At 42.0% G+C, this 22,598-nt stretch overlaps 1 protein-coding gene across 3 annotated transcripts in view; it reads right to left on the reverse strand.

The window, feature by feature from the left end:
- Positions 1-1,222: 1,222 nt before the first annotated feature.
- The window catches only part of Mtbp (MDM2 binding protein), a 74,014-nt gene continuing 52,638 nt past the window's right edge, over positions 1,223-22,598 (reverse strand). Inside the window, exons 16-22 of one of the 3 annotated variants that reach the window (XM_027431688.2) lie at positions 20,459-20,614; positions 16,319-16,414; positions 9,632-9,898; positions 7,667-7,904; positions 6,948-7,061; positions 2,149-2,214; positions 1,223-1,511 (exon numbers count right to left, since the gene is read on the reverse strand). In XM_027431688.2, the coding sequence (XP_027287489.1) occupies positions 1,473-1,511; positions 2,149-2,214; positions 6,948-7,061; positions 7,667-7,904; positions 9,632-9,898; positions 16,319-16,414; positions 20,459-20,614 (976 nt within the window). In that variant the 3' untranslated portion in view covers positions 1,223-1,472. The remainder of the gene's footprint in view (positions 1,512-2,148; positions 2,215-6,947; positions 7,062-7,666; positions 7,905-9,631; positions 9,899-16,318; positions 16,415-20,458; positions 20,615-22,598) is intronic. The other 2 variants (XM_027431689.2, XM_035449696.1) reach the window with 2 other exon arrangements.

Below are 22,598 nucleotides of genomic sequence, written 5' to 3' on the forward strand. Positions count from 1 at the left end.
TATCGCTGTTGGAATCTGTGGGAAGGGCAGAGTTTTAGTTCATTTCTATTTGCTATGAGAAAACAGCAGGACCTCTCTCCCTCTTCCCTCTTACTCTCTGCTCTGCTCTATTCTTCCATTTCTCTCTCTCCCCCTCTCGCTTTTCAATAAACTGATTAATGAGCTCTCTATAGTCCATGTCCATCTCTCAAATTTCTAATTTAAGCAAAAGAATAACAATGTATATTGGAAATATCTAACTTTCTTTTGATTTTAATTTTATAGAAGGTTCCAGTCAAGAGGTTTACCTTGAGTATCAGGAGACTCTGGGCTTTTAAACTGTGTTGAGACTGTAAACACTATGGGACTCTTTGAGGTTGAATTCAATACATTTTGCATTTGCTAATACTGATGGGCCGGGAGTAGGTGTGATGATGGCTTGGGTGACAATGGCCCCTATAGGCTCACATCTTTCAAGGTTTGGTTCACAGCTGGCAGACTGGGTAGGAAGGACTGTGAGCTGTGGCCTTCTCAGAGGAGGTTTCCTGAGGGTGGACTTTAAGGGTTCAAAGGCCCGTGCCAGGCCCAGTCTCTGCCTCCTGCTTGTGGGTCAGATGGAAACTCTCAGGTATGCCTCCACCACGACTAGCATGAGCTCACCCACTGAAATTGAAATCAAGGCCCTAACTGAATGCTTTCTTGTATAAATTTCCTTGGTCATGGTGCTTTACTACAGCAGCTGAAGTGTAAGGAAGACAAACTGTGACCTCAAATTGTGAGTCAAAATACTCCCTTTCCCCCTTAAGTTTCTTTTTTTAAGGTATTTTTATCACAGCAGCAACAACAAAATAAATAAATAGCTAAGGAAGAAAACAAAACAAAAACACAGCAGGACCAAAGCAACTTAGAGAAGACAGAATTTGTTTGGGCTTATGGTTCCGGAGGGCTGGAGTCCATGATGGTGGAGCAAAGGCAGCAGACGGCAGGCAGGTTTGACAGGCAGGGTGGATGGAGGCTGAGAACTCACACTCTGACAGGAAACAGAGAATACACTAGGAAACCCCAAAGGCCGCCCACAGTGACACACTTCCTCCAATAAGGCTGCACCTCCTGGGCCTCCCCAAACAATGCCATCAGGGGACTAAGTATTCAAATGCCAGAGCCTGTGGGGGACACTCTCATTCAAACCACCACAGGTGGACACTCAAGCAGGCTCAATAGGAAGGACACGCAATCCAAGAAGTAAACAAATATTACTGTTTATTGAACAATTAAATAACCAAGAGGTAAAACATTTAAAATATATAAAAATAACAGATTAAAATACTGTGAAGCTGTAAAAATAAGTGCATTAATTAAAAAACACATTAACTGAGTCTCACTAAAACTCTATAAATACAGGACACTAGGGGTCCTCTTTACAAATGGAGCACCTATTCTCCAAGTAAGGCTTACAGGCGGTGGACAGGTTCCTAAAGAATGGGAGCATTGGCTTACTTCTTGCTTATCCTCCCCAACACCCACTCGATCACCTGGGGAAGAAAACAGAGATATGACTGTGGGATCATTCCACACAAAATACACCCGGCAGAACAATTCCATACAACTGCAAAACTATGCTCTGGCTGTGTCTTCCTTCTTGAGCGCCTCTCTTTCCCTTGCCTTACTGATTAAACCAATAAACTATTGGCTTTATTAAACTACTTCTCTTTTTTTTTTTCTCTTTTTTTTTCAAAACTTGAAAGATAACACAGAAAAATGTAAAGTAAGAAAGCAACATTCAACCTTTATGTTTAAAGATAATTTATTCTGCAAATAAATCGAGGCCCACATCCAAAGCTGAGGCCAATGACTGCCCTCAATGAACCAGATGATGACTCAACCTGCTTTCTTACCTTTATTTCAAAGTACATTTGGAAAGGGTCACTCAAAAGAGCGAAACCAACCTTGAAAACGGCTAATCAAAATGGAATATTTTGCCCTAGCTCTTTGGATTATGTTTTTCATTTTTCTCTTTTAATATCATTTGGAGAAAATGTTTTTGAACAAAGCTATTACATACTCTGTTAAATAGCAAGGACATTTCAGATGGATGCTGTTGAAAGACCATCTCTGTTTGTTTTTTACTGAAAGTGTAAACCCTGAATGTGGTTCCTTTAAATGACATACCTGCGTCACGTTGTTGTTGGCTGTTTTCTTCATTTCTTCAAAGAGACCCCTTGATGTTGTCAGATCCTAGACATTAATAAAACACAGCATTTGGAGCCTTGTTCATTACACTACAGACAGCTCATCCTAAAGAAACTTGACATCACCCTAAATAATTCTACAAATGCCACTGCCGCTAGGGAAGTATTACCCGGAATCAATGTAATAATGCAGTGTCAGCATGGAATACAGAACACTCTAAAGAAACGTGCACGCATGTCCCTTATCCGCGTCTCTAACAGGGCTGGCTGTCCCATGCTCATCCTCACCCCTGTACTGTTGGTGCTTTGGGACTTGGAAAAGGAACTCGAAGTTTCTACTAATTGCTCAGATATGATGCCAGATAAGTATGCCATTTCCTTCTCTTTTTTTAGCTATTTTGCTCTACCGCAAAGAAAAATAAAACTATAGTCTTACTTCCTAAAATGGAATGATAAGGCTGGAGATTTGGCACAGTGGTAGAGCTCCATGTGTTCCACGTACAAAGTTTTGGGTTCAATTCCCAGCAAGGGGGAGGAGGTTGGAGAACACATCAAATTAAAACACAAAATTAAAGAGAAAACCTTAATTGTACAAAAAAGGAAAAAACAAACAAACAAACAAAAAATCAAAAGCAAGTGAGTGACGTCGCACAGAGGCAGCCATTTTGAATTCCTCTGGCATTCCTCCTAAGTGTATCTTCACGTTTCCACGTCACACTTCCCTGGCCCTTGGTGATTTAGGAATCTCAGAATGACTGCGAACAACATGGATCTCTAATGGTCAGACCTAGGTCTATGCACAAGACCGTCTTGACCTCTGCAGAACAGCTGCACCGCTAGCTCAGGTTTGTGTCACTGTACGGAAGCAGAGGCAGTGCAGTCATGAGGCAATGAGTACACTGCGGCCATGTCTCTTTCAGTCTGCTGTGGATTTTTACTTCCAAACTTATTATTTCTCCTTTACCGGCAGACCTTCCTACGGTCTGCCCCAGTTGTCTGGCTTCTCCCTAGGCTAGGCCATGTGGGACTTGTTTTCCTCCTTCTAGGTCAATTTTTGTTTTGCTTAATTTAGTCTTTTATGTGCTCAGCTTGGTTTTCTAGCAGATTCCATAAAAGAGAAAGATGCATTTTAAACTTCTTCTGGGTTTCAAAGTGTCTTTAGCGAGTCTTCACAGCTGACTGGATTATAGAGCAGATTGACGGTCACTCTGGACCAAGGCCAGATAGGTCACCTTCCCTCAAACCCTCCCCCCCTTCGCCACTCCCTTCCACATAACCCTACTCTCTTCTAAATTCATGGTGCTTTGTACTGCCTCTGGTGGACTAGGATACCACGGAGAGTTTAATACCATTTAATTCTCGATCCTTTCAATATGCATCTGCCCTTTCTCTGGGGAAATCCCAGAGAATGTTCCGGATGTTTGGAGGTGTGACATTCCAGTGGCTTGCTGCCATTTCACTCACTGACTTGGGTGAGCAGTGTCTTTTCCAGCAAGAGGCCCCGAGTCCCTTGGCTCTAGGAACTTAATAATTATTAAATAATTACATCATTCCCACTTCTTCCTTTCCTCCCTACAACCCCTCCCCCGCCCACCCTGCCCGTTCTCTTCTAATGTGTGTGAGTTTGTGTGTGTGCGTGTGCGTGTGTGTGTGTATGTGCACGCACACACACACACACACACATAGCATGTCTACTGGTCTCATCCTTGTTCAGGCCATCTTTAAGCAGCCATGTTGCTGAGACTTCATCACCAAAATTAAACCAAGAAAAGACCAACAACCTAAATGGGCTCATAACAAATGAGAAGATTAAAATAGTAATAAAGGTCTTCCTACGGGAAAAAAAAAAAGTCTTGGGCCAGGTGGACAGCAGAATTCTACCAGAAGATCTATAGCCAAACCTAAAATGGCTTAAAAAATGAACAGAAGATCACTCTCAAACTTTCTGTGAGGCCAGTGTCAATCTAACACTCAAATCAGGTGAAGGTACCACAGAGAAAACTCTGGGTCCATCTCCCCAATGAATATATATTCAAAAACTATTCAACAAAATATCTGCAACCCAAATATCAACCATCAAAGATATCATGCATTCATCCATCAGGGATAAAGTTGGTTTTATCCCTGAGATGTAGGGATGGTACAACACAAATGGACTTAGAGACAACAGATGCAGAATAAATAAGCCTTTGACAACACCCAACATGCCTTCCTCATGACAGTCCTAGAGAGTAGGGGAGAGGGAACAATCCCCCATAATAGAGGCTATGTAAGAGAAACCTACGCCAACATCAACAAACTTGAAGCAATTCCACAGAACTCAGGGACCAGTCAGGGCTGTCCATTATGGCCACTCCTTTCCAAGACTGTGCTGGAAGTAACAGCTCGAGTAACAAGGAAAGAGAAGGAAATTAAAGGGATACAAGTATCCCATGTTTCCCTATTTGCAGATGATATAATATTACCCATGAAGATTCTAAAACAGAATCTACTTGCCCAACTCAGCAGCTTTTCTGTACATCAACAAACACACAGAGGAGACCGTGGACATGTGCTCTTCCCTTCAGAACAGCCTCCAGGGAAACAGAGTGTCTAGAATAAACCTGCTTTCTGTTTGATGAGTTTTCGCTCCCACCATCTCTATGTTCGAAGCTCCCATTATTACTATGGAGGTTATCTGGACCAAGCCTCCAGTTTTCCCTGCCTTCTAGTGTTCTTGTTTGGTTCTTACTTTATAGAATCTCAGCCCAGCTCTTCAGCCCTTCTATTAAACTGATTTCCTCACACCTCTAATTAAAAGAAGTCTCTGTATTCTGTGTGTGGTTTTGGTGATCGTATGTGGTTCTGGCTTTATGGGCACAGCTTTCTTCTGGGAGAATTCGAGTTTTTACAACTTTTCTCCCACTTTCTCCTCCTCCAGTGTTCTCTTTATGTTGTAGCCTCACATGAGTCAGACGCTATCCATAAAGGTGGCTCATCCTTGGCTGTCCTGCTCTATTTAAAAAGAGACACTGAAAAAAAAAAATAAAGTTGATTTCTAGAAAAATAAAAAATAAAAAGAGACACTGAAAACACGGGAGCCCTTAGTGGTGAGCTTGGTGGCTTCACAAGGCAGGGAAGAGGTGACCAGCTAGCTGGCTGTCCCCTGTCACCCCCAACGTTTCCTTTGCATTGGAGACTTTACTGCCATAAGGTGTGGGCACAGAACCATCTGAAGACCCCATATGCACCACTGTGGAAGAAGGTCATTGCCTCCGTGGGTTTGCTTAGTCCCTCCATCCTTCTCTGACTCCCAGTGTTTCCAGACCTGCTGACACCGAGAATCTCAGACTCTGCTGGCTGAGCAGCCTGAGTCTCACTGGACTTCCTTGTAGAAACCAAGCGGGCTTCTTATAACTTCATTTACTCCGCATATGCTTTCCTGCGATTCTTAAAATATCCAACAGGATGTTTTCCTAGTTTTGTTCTTAGCTCTTCCTTCACTTGATTTTTCTGGTGACACAGCTTTACTTGAGAAGAGTGAAATGAAGAAAGTGAGTGTGTGCGTCACGCTGTAGTTTTAAGCAGAGATCTGCTCATGCCTGCTGCTTACGTCCAAGGCAGAGACGATCAACTAGCACCCAAGTTTGAGAAGCCAACATCCAGCTGTCACCCAGCAGCAGGAAGACAGCTCAATGGGAAAGAATGTCTGTGTGTAAGCATGAGGACCTGAGTTCAAATCCTCAGCCCCAATGTAGAGGGCCAGGCATGGCTGGGTACTTCTCTAACCCCAGAGTTAGGAGGAGGTGACTGGAGCATCCTGGGAGCTAGCTCACTGTCTAGCCATGATAGCCCAAACAGCAAGATTCCAGTTCAGTGAGAGACTGTCTCACTGTCCATCTTTGGCTTCTGAATGCACACAGAATTACCACACATACACACAACGCACAAAACACATGATTGAAAAGAAAAATAAAGGAAACTACCACCTGGCCACAACCCTCCCTGCAAATCCTTCCATCTGGCCAGGAACAGCTGCCTCTTATTACTTTCTGTAATAAAATAGTATACTCACCATTCAGCTTCATACAGCTTTATTATAAAATAATTACCAATTAATGCTGAAGCCCCAGCTTAGTAAAAGGTCTGGTAGAGAAAACACTAAGGCCTCTGACTGAAGCAGCTTTCTCTTATAGTTTTGGTTGTGAGCCTAGCCTTTTACGGCTGAGCCATCTCTCCAGCCCTGAAGCAGCTTTCTGCATACGAGGCTACAGTCAAAGAAATAAATGTAAAGCATTTACTCCGGTATTTCTGTCTCTGCTTAAAAGCAGCCTGGCAGCAAGGAGACACTAACAATACAAAAGCTACTTGCACACTTACGTCTAACAGAAACATCAGAGCATGGACCACACCCCACCACTGTAATGATAACTCTTTCCACCAGCTGCCTGAGTTCCACCGCTACTTTAGGGCCCCCAAATAACACACAGAGATTAAAATTAGTTACAATGCTCCTGGCCAATGACTAGGATTTCTTATTTGCTAGCTCTGTCTTAAGTATCAACCATAATCATTAACCTATATATTTTATAAAGACTTATCAAGGACGCTGGCGGCATGTGTCCTCTCTTCACGGGAACACATGGTGGCTCTGTCTCTTTCCTACATTTCCCAGAATCTTCCCAGTCCCACCTAACTTGCTTTCCTATTGGCCAACAGTGATTTACTTATCAACCAATAGGACAAGCACATACACAGAAGGAGCGCCCCCATCACACCATGGACAGAGAAGACACCCACCTTTAGGTAGAACTTGGAGATGTCGAAGAGTCTCTGGCTGCATGCAGAGAAGCACTCGTGGGCCTCGGGGATGCGGTGCCTCTTCAGGGTGTCCTTGACCACTTCTTTCAGCATCTTCAACAGAAAGGAACACGTGGCTGATACCCCTCGAAAAGGGTGCAACTATCTCACCAACAAACTGTCGATTAGAGTCATCTGCCTGTACTTAAGATAACTGTGTGTGGCAACCTGGTGGAGACAGAAGATGCCTGTGACATCTACGCGGTCATCCACGCCACGGGATTCATGTTCAGCAGGAAACGCCTAGAGGAAGTAACTGGTGAAAAGGAACTGAAATCATGAGCCGTGACCTAAAACCCGAAAGTCACTTTATCTGCAGCAGGGAAATTTTCTTTGTAAGAAAAATTGCAAACATAGAAATCAGAGGATTCTTTTAAGTGTTGCTGTTTTGATGCACTGACATGCCAACTTTTATAATAAGTAATCAACTTCTGTCTACTGCGTGTCACTGATAGCCCTTTCTCACCATCCACCTTCCTTTCCAGCCATACTGAAAATCAAACTTAAGGCTTCACATATCCTGGGCAAGTGCTCTACTGCTGAGCTCTGGCCTTTATCAATGCATCAGATTCTTTTAAATTCTGCATGTTATTTCATTCTTCAGATTCACATAACGAAAGTTCTTTCCATGCAGAGCAGAGAGAGTGGGAAGTCTTTACCCGGGTATGTTTCTGTGACCGCGATTCCTTAATCTGCTTTGATGGTTTGGACGCATGTGCACTTTTTTGTCCTGAACTGGCCTTTGCGGTGACTTTGGAAGCTTCGCGATGAGGAAGTGGAAGCAATGACACAGGTCGCTCGGGCTGCGGCTTTCTGGATGGCCTCATGGGACGGTAATGACTACCGCTGCAACTTGTTTGAGACAGCAGACAATCAGAACTTTCTGATTTTGTAAGTCTGTAAGGAGGGGGAAAGTAAAAATGAATCAACAATGGCGTTTCTTTTTGGCTTTAAATGTTACAACTGTTTTCATTCAAACAGAAATTCAAGAAAACTACATTCTCTTGCTAATTTGCATTGAATAACTGACACTGAACACTGAAGCGGTTGCTTTAGTTCTGCCAATTATTCACTGTGATAGTGTTGTCACCTTGACAGAGGCTGGACTTGCCTGAGACGGCCTCTGAGCATGCCCTGGAGTGGGGCGGGGGGGGGGGGTATCCTGACTGCACTGATTGCCTGCACAGACTCATCCTAACATGGGCGGGTCACTCCCTGTCCAGGGGATGCTGGACTGTGTAAGGGGGCTGAGCTTCGTGGTGCATTCATTGCTCTCTGCTTACAACTGTGGACAGGATATGAGCAACTGCTTCAAGCTTTTACCACTGTGACTTCCCCTACCATGAAGGACAGTAGTAGCCCTCAGCTGTGAGCTGGAAGAAGACTTTTCTCTTTTACTTTGCTTTTCTCGGGGTACTTTATCAGAGCAACAACAACAACAACAAAATAACCAGAGCAGTAATTAAAACAGAAGGCAAGTGATAACTAGAATGGTAGCTAACGTGGAAAGCAATAAGCAACATGAGGACGCCCTCCATTTATACACTTAATACCCTATTATGCACTCATATTTTCATTAAGGAATTTGAAGAAAGAAACCATAAACCTCTGTGCAATAATATCTCTGCAACTGTCTGTGCAAAATAAGTAATGAAAATAAATACAACAAAGCATGGCTTTTATTTGTTTTCTAAAACATTTATATTTGCTTTCACGGTGACTTGGAAATGTTTTCCTTTTTCAAAGCAGGCAGTAAAGCCATTCCTTCTGCTCCTCTCAGGACACACTGGACTTTTCTGATTATAAATTTTTTTAATGATTTTGCTTTGCAACTCAATCAGACATAAAAAATGCCATGAACTAACAAAGTTCCCATAAAAATCATTTAGCTATTCCATAGCGGGAGATGATAGTGTTCTCATATTTTCACCTGTTCAAGAAATCTTGAAAGTTTTATTTCTAGATATTTTATAGTTAGTTTTAAAGGTTTAAATATAGCCAGAATTTATGGTGTATTTTATATGTCAAGGGCCTAAATCTGACATCTGGCCTAAAGATTTATAAATTCAGTATTTATTTTTATCAACATCTAAATTCTAATATTTCTGGATTATTTAGCTTGCAAAAAAAAGTATCTTGAAAAGTTCCATAAATGAACTAACTATGTATGCTTTAAAGCTATGTTCTCATGTAACAATCGGTCTTTAAATGGGAGCCTGTTGAGCCCCTGCTTGAGGGCCAATGCAAGCAAGACAGAGGGCAGACAGAATTAAGAACATCCACTCTCAAATGCCATCTTCAACAGTGCAGCTGAGCCCTTCACCTACTGATGGCATCGCTACTGTTCTTGACTTAATGGTTTCATAGCCCCATTGTGCCCACGGACTGTGCATTAGCATAGAAAGCCAGAGTTCTTTTTTTCCAAGTCATTTCTTTTTATACCTTACAAGCAAAACACGTAAAGTTCTCAAAATCCAAATGAACTTCCTAGTACAAAGGAATCAATCTAAAAACTATGCAGAAAGAAAGCAGCAGAAAAATAGAAGGCAAATGTGAAAAGCAACCCTCCAGAGAGTGAAAACACTTCTCTGGAGATACTATTTCTGTGTACTCGACGGAGTCACCTTTTCTGGGGGTAATGGCAGCTTGGATCCTTAGATCTCCTTTTCAATCCAGGAACTTCAGTTCGGAGTTCGCTTTGTAGTGCTTCTCCGTCGGGGACACTCCGAGGCTCAGACAAAACAGCAGGGGACGGGAGAGGACTCAACACAGTGGGGACTGGAAAACTGTCTCTAGTGCAGGTGGTCTGGGTCTCATAAGGAATAAGACGAGACTGAAGTTCGGAAAATCCCCCATCTCTTTCTAAAGCCTTTTGGTCATCCAAGCAATATCTAAAATGAAGAAAGAGCATTAAAAGCGAACATTCAGGAGAACAACAGGATTTCTTTTCCCTAAGAGAAACCAGCAAGACGCTGACTTAGAAGTGCTCACTTGGCTTCCTGAAAACTGTTGCAAAGTTGGCTGGATGGCCTATTTCTCCAGCAGCTCATCTCCTTTCCAGTCTGCTACATGACAGAAAGATTTGCAAATGTGAACGACTATCTGATTCCTCTTCCACTGTGCTCCGTGGCAACAAATGAAATTAATCCTTTGGATTATTTCCAAACTAGCACAGCTGCTGTCCTAATACTTCTTAAAACTCCAGCCACCCTGACCTCCTCAGCACGGCTCCGATGCAACAATGAGAAGTGCTGGCTTCTACTGGAGACGACAGGGTTATTTTCAACACCAAGACTTACAAGTATAAAGGAGTTCAAAACTGCCTCGCCTGATAGCTCAGAACACTTTCGAGTTTTGTACTGAAATTCACTCCTCACCTGATTGACACATTGTCTTTCAAACAGGTTGGTTGCCTGCATACCTGGTTTCTGGTTAAAACTAATCCAGTGAATCAATGACGTGTTAGCTGTGCAAATGTTTTTGGACTCGATATCCCGTGCTATGCACAAGAAGTGAACATACAGGGAACGCATTGGTGACCTTGCCAAGCCCTCCACTTCCTCCCCTCTCTCTGGAACTGCATGGAGAGCACAAATGATGTCACCCAGGGGATTGTCACCCAGGGGAAGTCACCCAGGTAAGTCACCCAAGGGAAGTCACCCAGGGGAAGTCACCCAGGGGAAGTCACACAGGTAAGTCACCCAGGGGAAGTCACCCAGGGGAAGTCACCCAGGTAAGTTACCCAGGGGATTATCAACATAGGAACAATTCAAGCCTATATCTGTCATCTGTCCTCTCCACCTGAAAAGTTGTTCTAAAATGGTCCCTAACACCGAGTTCATCTCTCACAGAACACATCACTTCTGAGACACCTGACAGCCCGATGAGGATTTCAGAGCCTTATTTTCCCCTCAGGATACATATCTGATTTCAAAGACTACAGACCATAAATTTATATGGATTTACATCCTGGTTCCTTTACCTATTAGCTATGTGATCGGCCAAACTACTTTAAGCTGCTGCTGCCTGACCTGCAAAATGTCATTTGTAGTACTTACTGAAGGAAGGGCTATCAGGATTATTTGTGAGTGGTGTAACTGGGTCAGATTCTGGCAAATACAAGAGTCACCAAATGCACAAGGCTGCCTCCATCACATCAGATTTATTCTCTACCACTGCAAGTCTTACAACACAGTCACAAGTAGCCTAAGTAGCATAATCAGAACTTAAACTCAGTTGGTGACTGTGGGGCCTAACCACCTCAGTATAGCGCCTCTTAGGTATAAGGATCGTTTCACTATAGTCGGTACATGGCTGCATCTTATAACCTGCTGAAAACCTGAATACATTCACACAGACTAACTCTACCACTTACTCTATGAAGAAGAGTTAAAAAGCGATCCTAACTAAAAAAAGAGAATGAATACATAGGACAGACGGTAGAAGAGAGTTCAGTTAGGAGAGGGCAGTGTTCAAGGGTCCAAAATGACAAGAGTTCTGGAGGATGAATAAACCTAGAGCTCTAATGTACAGAATGAAGACAGCACTATGTGTTCTGTTCTGCAAACGTGCTAACATCAGACTTTAAATGCTTATCACACATGAAAAAAAGGGGTAACTGTGTGAGATGTTGGCTACATTAACTTGACTGTAGTAGCCATTTCACTGTGTACATACATACAATAACACTGTGTTACAAAGCTGCTTAAGTTATTCTAAAGTGTGGTGCAGACCAGAGGAAGTCTAGTTAAAATGTCTGACCTATAAGGAAGCAGTTCTTCAGCCAGAGGACTGACCGATGGAAGAGCAAGGCGAGATCACAGATTTCAATGCTTGATTCTCTACTCTGTGGCTTAACTTGTTTTGCAAAAAAAACAAAAAAACAAAACAAAACAAAACAAAAAACAAAACAGCAGTAACCCTGAAGTTACCAATACTCTATCCTGGGATATAAATAAAACATACAGTAAAATTAAGAACCATAAATTTGCACAAAGACTCTGGACAATGTCTGACTAGCCTGTATATATAACTGTTTTAGGAGAGAAACCATCCTTTGGTTATAAGGAGGTTTTTGTACTTCACTGTTTTATTTCTAGGATGGGGACTTTTAACTGTCTCATGGTCCCAGGAGCTCCCAATGCCCTTCAACTGAATTACACACATTGCACATGCTTCCTGCACTACCATTAAAATGTCCTTTAAGATAAAGTGACTTGGTAAAAGGAGAGACACAGGATACAAGGTATTTATCTGATGTTAAGGAAATATTTATGGTTGGAAAGAAGATTAATAGTCACATATTTTCTACAAAAGAATAGCTAAATGTTTTATGGGTCCCGTGCTGGCTAGTTTTATGTCAATTTGACATAATCTAAATGCCTCCATGAGATGGGACTATAGGCAAGCCTGTAGAGCATTTTCTTCATTACGAGGGTCCAGACCAGTGTGGGTGGGGCCACCCCTGGGCTGATTACTATGAGGAGCAAGCCCTCTAAGGCCTCTGCATCAGCTCCTGCCCCGACTTCCTTCAGTGATGGTCTACGGGTATGGAAGCCTAAGCCAAATAAACCTAAGCCAACCTGCTTTTGGTCATGGTGTTTCATCATAGCAAAAGTAACCCAAACTAAGTCAGGTCTTAACAGAAAAAAATACCCATAAGCTATTTTGTTTTGTGACTTACACAAAAATACCATCTTCAACATATAGGCAACGAAGAAAGAACTTCCTCTGCAGTTTCAAACTACTCTGAGGTTTATTTCCATGCCATTATCAATATGTGTATGTCCTCACCCTATAAACTCAAGTGTAACAAGTTACTAATGAAAACCCCAGAGCCAGACATGGGGTTCCTCCCTTTTAACCACTGGTTAAAATAGATATTATGAAGATACATTGTATGCATGAAAACATCCAAGAGTAAATTAAAAGAAAGGAAAAAAAATTAAAGAAAGAAAAAATACAACAACAACAACAACAAAACCCCCTATGTTTCTGAGTAAGGGAGGTCGTCTCTTACAGAGTGGTTCCTTTGGCCTCAATGTCCCCATCTTAAAAAGCACAAATTTACAGTAGGAACAACGAACACAGTTCGACTTATCTATGGACTAGGGAGACTACAGAGGGAAACTACTCCATATCAATGTGTTTCACGATACTGTGAAGGAAGTACCATGTGGGTTTAGGGCACTAATGCACAAACAAATATCCATTTAATATTCTAATAAATGAACATAAATAACATTGTTTACAAATTCAGACGCACCATTAATTTTTTTCTATATTAAATTAAAACAAGGGAAAAGAGGGAGATGAAGTACAAGATTAAAAAAAAAAAACTAAATTATGGTACTTGAGGAATAACAATCTACAACACAGTCATATGACAGACACTCCAGGCAGCTGTTAAGATGAAATTATTATTGTTTTATTCAAAGTGGTGACTCCATGAGCTTATAAGGCCAAGGAAGCAAAAAGCACCTGTGTCCTGGGATATTCTGTCAGTGCAACAAGGAAAATGTTACTAGTACAGCTTTTTCTTAGTGGGGCTACTTTGTGATAATATAAACAGTGCTTACTGTTCCCACTCTTGGATCTGAGTCACATGTACAATGCACTGAACTCCTATTTAAGTTTCCTTAATAGATTAGGATTATTTATATATGCATGCATGACTATTAAGTAAAATAGAGTAGAAAGGCTCTAAAATCAGGGAGATAGAACTTAATGGCCATAGTAAAGGAAACAGGATTTTCACTATAAATTTAAAAACACAGGGTCAGGTGTGGTGTCATACACCTTTAATCCAAGCACGAGGGAGGCAGAGGCAGGTGGACCCCTGAGTTCAAGATCAGCCTGGTCTAAATAGCAAACCCAGGCCAGCCAGGGCTATAGAGTGAGACCTGGTCTCCAAACAGTCAGACAGACAAGCAACAGCAGTTGGGGAGACAGTTCATTGGGTAAAAGTGCTTGCTATGTATTCATAAGGATTAGCACACAACATACGAAGCCAAGTATGTCATTGTCTTACTTAGGGTTTCTATTGCTGTGAAGAGACACCATGACCACAAAAACTCTTAAAGGAGAATATTTAACTGAAGTGGTTGCTTACAGCTCAGAGATTCATTCTTATCATGACAGGGGGCATGGTGGCGTGCAGGCAGGCATGATACCGGCTACATCTTGATCAGAAGGCAACAGGAAGTGGACTGAGATGCTGGGCGGTACCCTGAGCATTGGAAACCTCGAAGCCCACCCCCACAGCAGTATACTTTCTCTAACAAGGCCATACCCACTCCAACAAAACCACACCTCCTAATTGTGACATTCCCTGTGAGCTGATGGGGGCCAATTACACTCAAACTGCCACAGGCAGTGTATTCCTGTAACCCCGGCTCTAGATGGGACCTGAAAACAAGGAAATACGATTGCTAGGGCATTGCTGGCCACCCACTTGGATGGAAATCAATGAAGCCTAGGTTCAGTTAAAGACCCTGAAGGAAATGAGGCAGAGAGCAATAGAGGAAGAAATCCTATATTCTCTGGCCTCTACATATACAAGCACAGCCACAGAACTGCGAGAGAGCACACGCTCGCATACACACACACACACACACACACACACACACACACAATAAATGAAAAGCAAATAAATAAATGGCAATAAAACCAATGAGAAAAGGGGAGCTGCATCCTCATTTTTCAATAGCAGAGAGTTAGTTTTACATAGAGACATAAAGACATATCGCCAGAGGGCATCCTTTAGAGGTAAAGAAGAAAACTGCAGGCAAATAAAAGCAAGGATGTGTTTCTGAAAAGCCGGGCTGAAGCAGGCACTCAAAGAAAGGCTGTGACATGGAAGGGGGGCAGTGATCTTGGGAGTCACGGGGTATAAGCGGGAATGGGAGGAGGAGCCAAGGGGGGAGGGGCGCTGTTAAGCAAAACTAAGGATGCCTGGAAAGCTACATAGAAACTTTGTAAACCAAGCAGAACGTTTAATTTAGGAACAGTTTGAATGGGAAGCACCATGCATGGGTGGATGCTGCTGCTCCCAGAAGACAAGGTTATTAATGAAAATCCCAGAGCCAGATATGGGGTACCTCTCTATGAACCATTGCTTTGGGAAGCCTCATAATGGGGAAGTGAAAAGTAGATATTGTGGAGATATATTGTATGTATGCATGAAATCTTCAAAGAGTAAATTAAAAAAAAATAATGGCTGCAGGGCTCATAGATAGGAGGAACCCACTACAGTTGTTTTGTAAATATTTGTGCGGTCAAACTGTCTTCTAAACACACAGATTAAAGCTGCTCCCAGCCTTGCTCAGAGAAGTGTCTGTGTGCTGTAGGCAGTGCCTAATACAGAGACTCTCATAAATCACCAGAGTGCTGAGAAAAACCAACTGCTCCGTGCTCAGCCCTAAACTGCACCTTTACTGCATACCCAGGGCACAGCTTAGAAATGGAGGCAGAACGAACTAATGCAAAGGCTGGAGCCCAGGGAGAAGTGCTGTGAAATCTGTCTTTTGCACGTGACATGGCCACGTGACTTATCAAGTTGCAGAGCTGCGGCCACCAGCACAAGAGCTGTCTAAGACTGGACCTATCAACAACCCGTCATGGATTTGGGACAGGTTCCACCCCGAGGAGCTCCTGGCAAAGAAGGGTTGCTGGGGGTGAGGGGTCATTTTCTTCAGTGGTGTAGCCATTGGTATGCTGCTCAAGTAACTGCTCCAAACGCTCATGTAAGGAACACTAATTAAACTTAGTGGCACTACAACACAGAGAAAGGACGAGAGCAGCAGGGGTAGCGGGAGGGGAGTCTGTGGAGGGCAAGGAACTTGGAGTGAGAAAGAGAAGTAGGGAAAGGGAGGTGAAATGATCAAACTACATTATACACATGCATTGTTGAATAAAGAGAAAGTCAGCTGAGATGTTCCACCATGCACAAATAATTAAATTAACACACATAAATTCAGAGCTCATCTCCTTTACTAATTCCTAAGCAATTACGGTGTAATTAGTGACCAAGGAGAGTTAATGGGACCCACAGAGAAAATACGTATTCATAATGTTTGGGCCAAAAAAATTTTGACAAAAATACTGAGTAACTAAAAAATGTTTAAATGAAACAATACTAATTCATAATAAAATACCTTTTCTTAAGTAGAATATATATATATATATATATATATATATATATATATATATATATATAGTATGCTGTTTTGAGATTTTTATTTCACTTACACTCCACACTCAAATCAAAAAGGCTGTAGCAACGATACACAAAAGTGTAAATAAAGACTTACTCAATCCCGTGGTAATGGCATTCGGAGGCTTTTTCAAAAGGTAAGACCTGAAGTTTCCGAGGACTAAGTTCTGGTGTCAAAACCAAAGGTTTTTCCCTGAAATAAAAAGGGTTTCATTTGTATTTAAGGTTTGCTACATGACAGAGAGTTTGGGTTTCTAAGGAGACAAACCTGATTCCCTCCCCTACGTATGAGGTGTTTTTATGGTGCTCTGATTAGTTTTTGTCAACATGTCATGAGCTAGAGTTGTTTGGGGACAGAAAACCTCAAATAAGAAAATGCCTCCCTCCACCAGAAAGGCCTGTAAGCAAGCCTGTGGGGCATTTTCTCTAGTGATGCCGGATGTGAGCGAGTCCAGCTTACTGTGGGAGGTGCCACCCCCAGGGGGCACAGGATGCTATAAGAAAGCAGGCTGAGCAATCCAGGGGCAACAAGCTGGTAAGGAGCATTCCTTCATGGGTTCTGCTTCAGTTCCTGCCTGGAGCTCCTACCCTGAGTTCCTTCATGATGGACTATGATACAGAAGTGTAAACCAAATAAACACTTTCTCCTCAAGTTTCGTTCAGTCAGTAGTTTATCACAGCAACAGAAACCCCAACTACGACATAAAGCATATAAGTTAAGGTAGGATGTGGTGGTGTGAGTTTGAATCCAGCCTGGGTTACACAGTGAGTTCAAGGCCAATCTAGGGTATAGAACAGGACCCTGCTGCGTGGGACAAGTTAAGGTATACGGATAAGGCCTAAGAAGGAAATGAAACAGGCCAGGTCTGTGCCCTTTGCCCTGTTTGTTTCCTGTGCCTCTATTTTTAAAACTACGATGGCACTGAACAAAATTTTGATGAGAATGAGTATATCAAGAAAGGAAAATGACTTGTAATATACATCCAGGCAGCAACATTACTCCTAAACCGTATCACCTCACCCTTGGCGAAATGAAATTGTGTTCAGTTGTTGAGTTAAAACACGTTGACAGAGGAATAAAGTTAACTTGACTCTTTGGTGATGGAAAGTATTTACTTCCTACTGTAACTCAGAGGGGGAAGTCGGCCTGTCACTGATGTTAAGAATCGGTGACTTTACAAGGATCAGAAGGTCTAGAGTCTAAGTGGTGAATTCAGTTCTTCTGAAGTATGCTTCAGTCAGCAGGCCTTTAGAACTCATCTTACGTTGAGCTTTCATAAAATATTAATGCTCGAGTTCTGCCACACCTAACCCTGTAGGGCTACTGTGAGCTGCGAATAATGAGGCTGCTGCAGTCACTGGCTTATGCTGGCATGTGCCTCCTGTCCCTGATGAGTTAGGATTCACTGGTCTAAAGGACTCAGTCATGGTCCTGAAACTCAGATCTAGTTACATCGACGCCGGGAAAGTCTGAAGCAGTGGTGGGTCTCGCACAGTGAAGTGCAGACTGAAGCAGAGGCTGGGTGCAGAGCTGTGAACAGTGGCAGTGATGGCAAGGCAGGCAAACCCAGACAACGTGTCTGTCTGTCCTCACACCCACCCCACTCCTGACCTCCTAAGGACAGCTGCCCTTCTGCCACCAAGATCACAGTCAGAACTACATTATTACATTAAAATGTCAAACACGTGCCAATTAATGAATCCTCAGAAACCTCATATGCTAATACCCCTACTTAAGGTGTTCCACAAAAAGAATCATTAATAAATTGCAATGACCTCGTTATTTTGATGAGGGACCCTTCAAATGAATAATCTGTAAAACAGGATCAAGTAGTTAGCATTTTATTCTTCTTTTCATCATTTATTTCAATCCTTCCCATTATTGTCTAAGTTTTTCTAAAAGAAATGTAACAAATTCATGTTTTGTTAATGTAGGAGCAAGGCTTGCCCTTTGTTTAATGGAACACAGCAATTGGGAGGTGCCTTGACAGGTAAGCAGCCAGGGCAGCTCGGATGTCTTCAATCGTGTTAAGTCAGTGGTTCTCAACCTTCCTAACACTGTAACCCTTTAATACAGTTCCTCATGCTGTGATGACCCCATCCTATTTTGTTGCTACTTCATAGCTGTAATTTTCCTACTGCCATGAATCGTAATGTAAATACATGTGTTTTCCAATGGTCTTAGTAACCCTGTGAAAGGCTCCTTTGACCTTAACAGGGGTCACGACCCACATAGTGGGTTGAGAACCACTATGTTAAGTGAAGACATGGTGATAATGTCTAAGAACCATCCAATTTTCTAAGAGCTGGGCAAAGTGGCTATGCCTGTAATCTCAGCATTTGGGAGGCAGAGGCAGAGGTAGAAGGATTCCAAGTTCAAGGTCAAGTTGGACCATAGAGTGAGTTTGTAGTCAGCCTAAGAAAATAATGAGGCAATGTCAAAAGGAAACTAAATCTTTCCTAAATACATCACATGTAAATTTCACAGAGAATTTGTATTTAGCAACATCTCCTCTACATGGTAAATGGAAAGCCACTGCAGTTAGTTAAAGGGCACAGCCGCAGTAAGAAAACAGCCATTTCGGCACATGGATATGCCAGCGGGGCTGGCTGTCTGAAAGGACTGTGAGTACCACCAACAAGAGTAAACGCCATCAGCACCCAAATTTTTTAGTCAAATTAAGCAAGCTTTATTTTTTGCCAGACAGAGCAATCCCCCTAAAGCAGGGTTTGAGAAAACGGCTTAAACACAGGAGACAGTGGGGCTTTTATTGCCCCAAACACTAAAAGGCTAAGGGGTCTCCAAGGGCTTACGGTTATAAATAGGAAGTAGGCAGAACATTTCAAAATTATTCGACAGAGCATCTTACCCGGAACATGTCAAACTCCAACGAAACGTGTCAAGGCCTGTTCAAACCCAAATTTTACAGAAAACAGGAAAGAACTTATTTTGACCTTGTAATAAGATGGCTTCTAAAGTTAAGATGGAGTCAGGCTGGCCCACCAAGGACCATGGTGTGATAACTGTGAGAGGATCGCTTCTGGAGTTCACAAAAAGGGGTCATCAACCTCTAATGGCCACAAAAAAGTAAATGACTGCAAAAATACACAAGTTTCAAGTCATCAAGAGCATTCGTCATCTTGGCCCTCTTGCTGTCAGCCATGCTCTGCCCCTTCCTCCCCAGTGACATGCACAAAAGACAATTCTCCTACTCCATTTTTGAATAACTCAAACCCGTCCCAAAGCTCACCTTCAACATAAATATTTATCGTAGTACAGATCAAAACTAGCTTGGGAAAAGTGAGCCAAGTGAGACACAACCCTTTAGGAGGATTTTAAAATAATGGGTTAACAATGAAAAGAAATTTGGGGAGGAAGCAAATTACTCAATCTTCACAAGAAACGGATGCTACAATTTTATTTATCCTGCAGCCAATGCCAGCAGCATTTGTTAACCAGCAACTTAGTAGGCACTGTCTCAGACATCAAGTTCATATGAATTACTTATGCAGATGCTGAGTCCCTGCTTGGTAATGTTATAGTTTCCAAACAATCTGTTTTTTTTTCCTCACCTCTTTCTGCAGGAAGGCCATGTTTTTGCCATTAGTAGTCATAACTTACAACCATCATGGCAAGTAGTAGCAAAATCAAAACGAGACAGTAATGCAGAAGAGAAACATTTAAAAATACATATTTGCAAATCAAAACCTGACTTCTTACAATGAATTTCCAGGCCTGCAAGACAGCATGGCAGCCAAAGGCTCTAGCAAAGCAACCTACACCACTTGGGCTCAACACTGGGGACTTAAGCAAAGGTGGCAGGAGAGAAACGCCTCCAAAAGTTGTCTTCTGACCTGCACATGCCCACTGTGGCACTCCTGTGACCCCCACATACATCATCCACACTCAGAATAAGGATAAATGAAGCAAAGGTGAGAAAAAAATTAAATGTATTTCCCTCTGTACACACAAAACAGAAGCCCTTGCCCGTGACTCCTATGGGAGATGTACTGAGTTGTCTTCATTATCTTTGCTTTTTTCAAATTCAGGGTCACAAAACAGAAGAACATTTGGTGAATGGAGAAGCAAGGCTGTTAAGGCTAGTGATAAACAGTACAGGCAAACCTGTGAATTTTGCCTCAGCTCAGAGCACCAATTAACTACAGGGGGAAAAATACAATGCTATTTTTAAGTGACTTTTAGAAATGAGTTGCAAATTATAGGTTTATAACTCACCCCCTTTGAATCTGTAATGGCTGTAGATCTCCAACTGGCAATCCATCCGAGGTGAAATATTTTAGTAGTTCTTTAGCATCCAATAATGTGACCGAGTCCCGGGGACCCTCTTTACGGCCCAGCAACTGTTCAGATGAACGAGGTAATGAACCAGTTCTGGGGAAATAATTTGTATGGCTTTATTAAAGGTGCATTCAAATCCACCACAGGCAGGAAACGATGGGACCACAATCCATTACAAATACAAAAAGAAAAGTCAAGCATTACCCATCTACGGAGGACTAATTACAGACTCTGGAGTTGTGGACTGTATTTGAAATTGTCTGTAGGGCACACTGAAACTTGTGGCTTCTGTTAATCATTCTACTACAGAAACTATCATGATTATGTTCTTTATTAAATACAACATGTTAACAATTCCGTAGTGCAAAGTCACCAACTCTATAGTTTAAATTTAAACTGAAAACCCACAATATAAATTTCAGAGACTGAAGTTGAATGTTCCAATTTTCTCTAAATTTAAAGGATTACTTAAAGCACAGCCATGAAATGAGACTAGAACGGAAATGCTCTCTCAGGTCTCCTCAAGCCATGCTTACAACATCATGAATACAAACTGAATTATTATTATGTCCGAAATACATGCAGAACTTTGCATTTTCGAAATGATTTTACCTACAATACATTCTCAATCTTCACAAATTTCCATGAAAAAAATGGAATAGGTCTTATATCAAAAGAAAGTAACACCGAGTAAGTACGTTATGAAATGCAATCAGCACACCGCACCTAAAAACAAGCCTTATTCCTAGTTTTCAACTAAAGACTGCAACACACCATCAGCCACATTGCAGATAGGGGATAACATGGAGGATACAACAGCTCAAAACTAGACTGACTCCAGCAAGGGGCCACACCTCTGCCTTTGTCACGCCATAAACCAGAAAGTCACACAGCAAGTCACTACATACATACACATATACATACATAAATACTTTAATCTCAGTAAACAGTAAAAACACTTCATCAGGTTCTGAACCATTTACTGTTCTATGGCCATAGCATAAATAAAAATCACTATGTCAACATGAATTTAATCACTAAACTTCATAGCAATTTAAAATTTTAATGTTTACATTCATTTATTTAGTGTGTGTGTGCCCGTGTGTGCATGTAAGTCCAAGGACAGCCTGTGGGAATCAGTCTCTCCTCCCACCAAGTGGACCGTGGGGATTGAATTCAATTCCTCACGCTAAGCAACAAATACCTTTCTTTTCCCCCAACTCACTGTGCCAGCCCAACTTGACTATATTTTACTTATTACTCAAATTTAACATTTTTACGACTAATTCCACAATTAAAATACCAGCATTGAATTTTCGACCTGTGTTTCCACACACTAAGGAACATCACACATTGACGGGTCCATTTCCCCTTTCCAGCCCCATTCTTGTTAAATGGAACAGAAATCTAATAAAAATAGTCTAGCAAGAAAACCCATGAACATTTTCTCTGAATTTCATACACCGGGTGGGCAGGAGCTGCATTGTAAGCTTAATTTAATTTCTATGTAGCTTCTTTAATGTATCTTACAGCGTTCCTTAATCAGCACTAATCACGACCACATTACAGACTAGATGCAATGGGAAATGTATAATTTGCATTTATATAGAATCCAAACACAAGGATATCAAAGCAGCATTTAAAAGCCCCGTCGCTGATGAAGTGCAGTGCACTACCAAGATACGTCTTAGGTTAAAAAACAACAGACAACTAAGCTTCAATCTTTCTGCGGGCATTTGTCACAACACTTGCACAACTTTAAAATAAAACTAGGGTTTGTACCTCACTGTCTGGCGTGGTGGCAAATGCTGAGTGAGTCTAACTCTGAATTCTTGTGCCTTCTGACTTTCACCATAGCATGATGGTCTAGATAAATCCATTTGGCAGGAACAAGACTCTGAAGACATACAATGTGACTTTGACTCTTACATAGGAATTGGACATGGTTTTCCTGCTGAAGCGCCTGCAGTCCTTACTGACCGCTTACTCTATAAATAGCGCGGAGACATAGTAAACGGGGCTCACTCTGATCTGTGAACCCACAAGCAGGACTCACAGTTTACTACACAGCCAGGAT

The sequence above is a fragment of the Cricetulus griseus genome, chromosome 10, assembly GCF_003668045.3.
Source record: "Cricetulus griseus strain 17A/GY chromosome 10, alternate assembly CriGri-PICRH-1.0, whole genome shotgun sequence".
Lineage (NCBI taxonomy): Eukaryota > Metazoa > Chordata > Mammalia > Rodentia > Cricetidae > Cricetulus > Cricetulus griseus.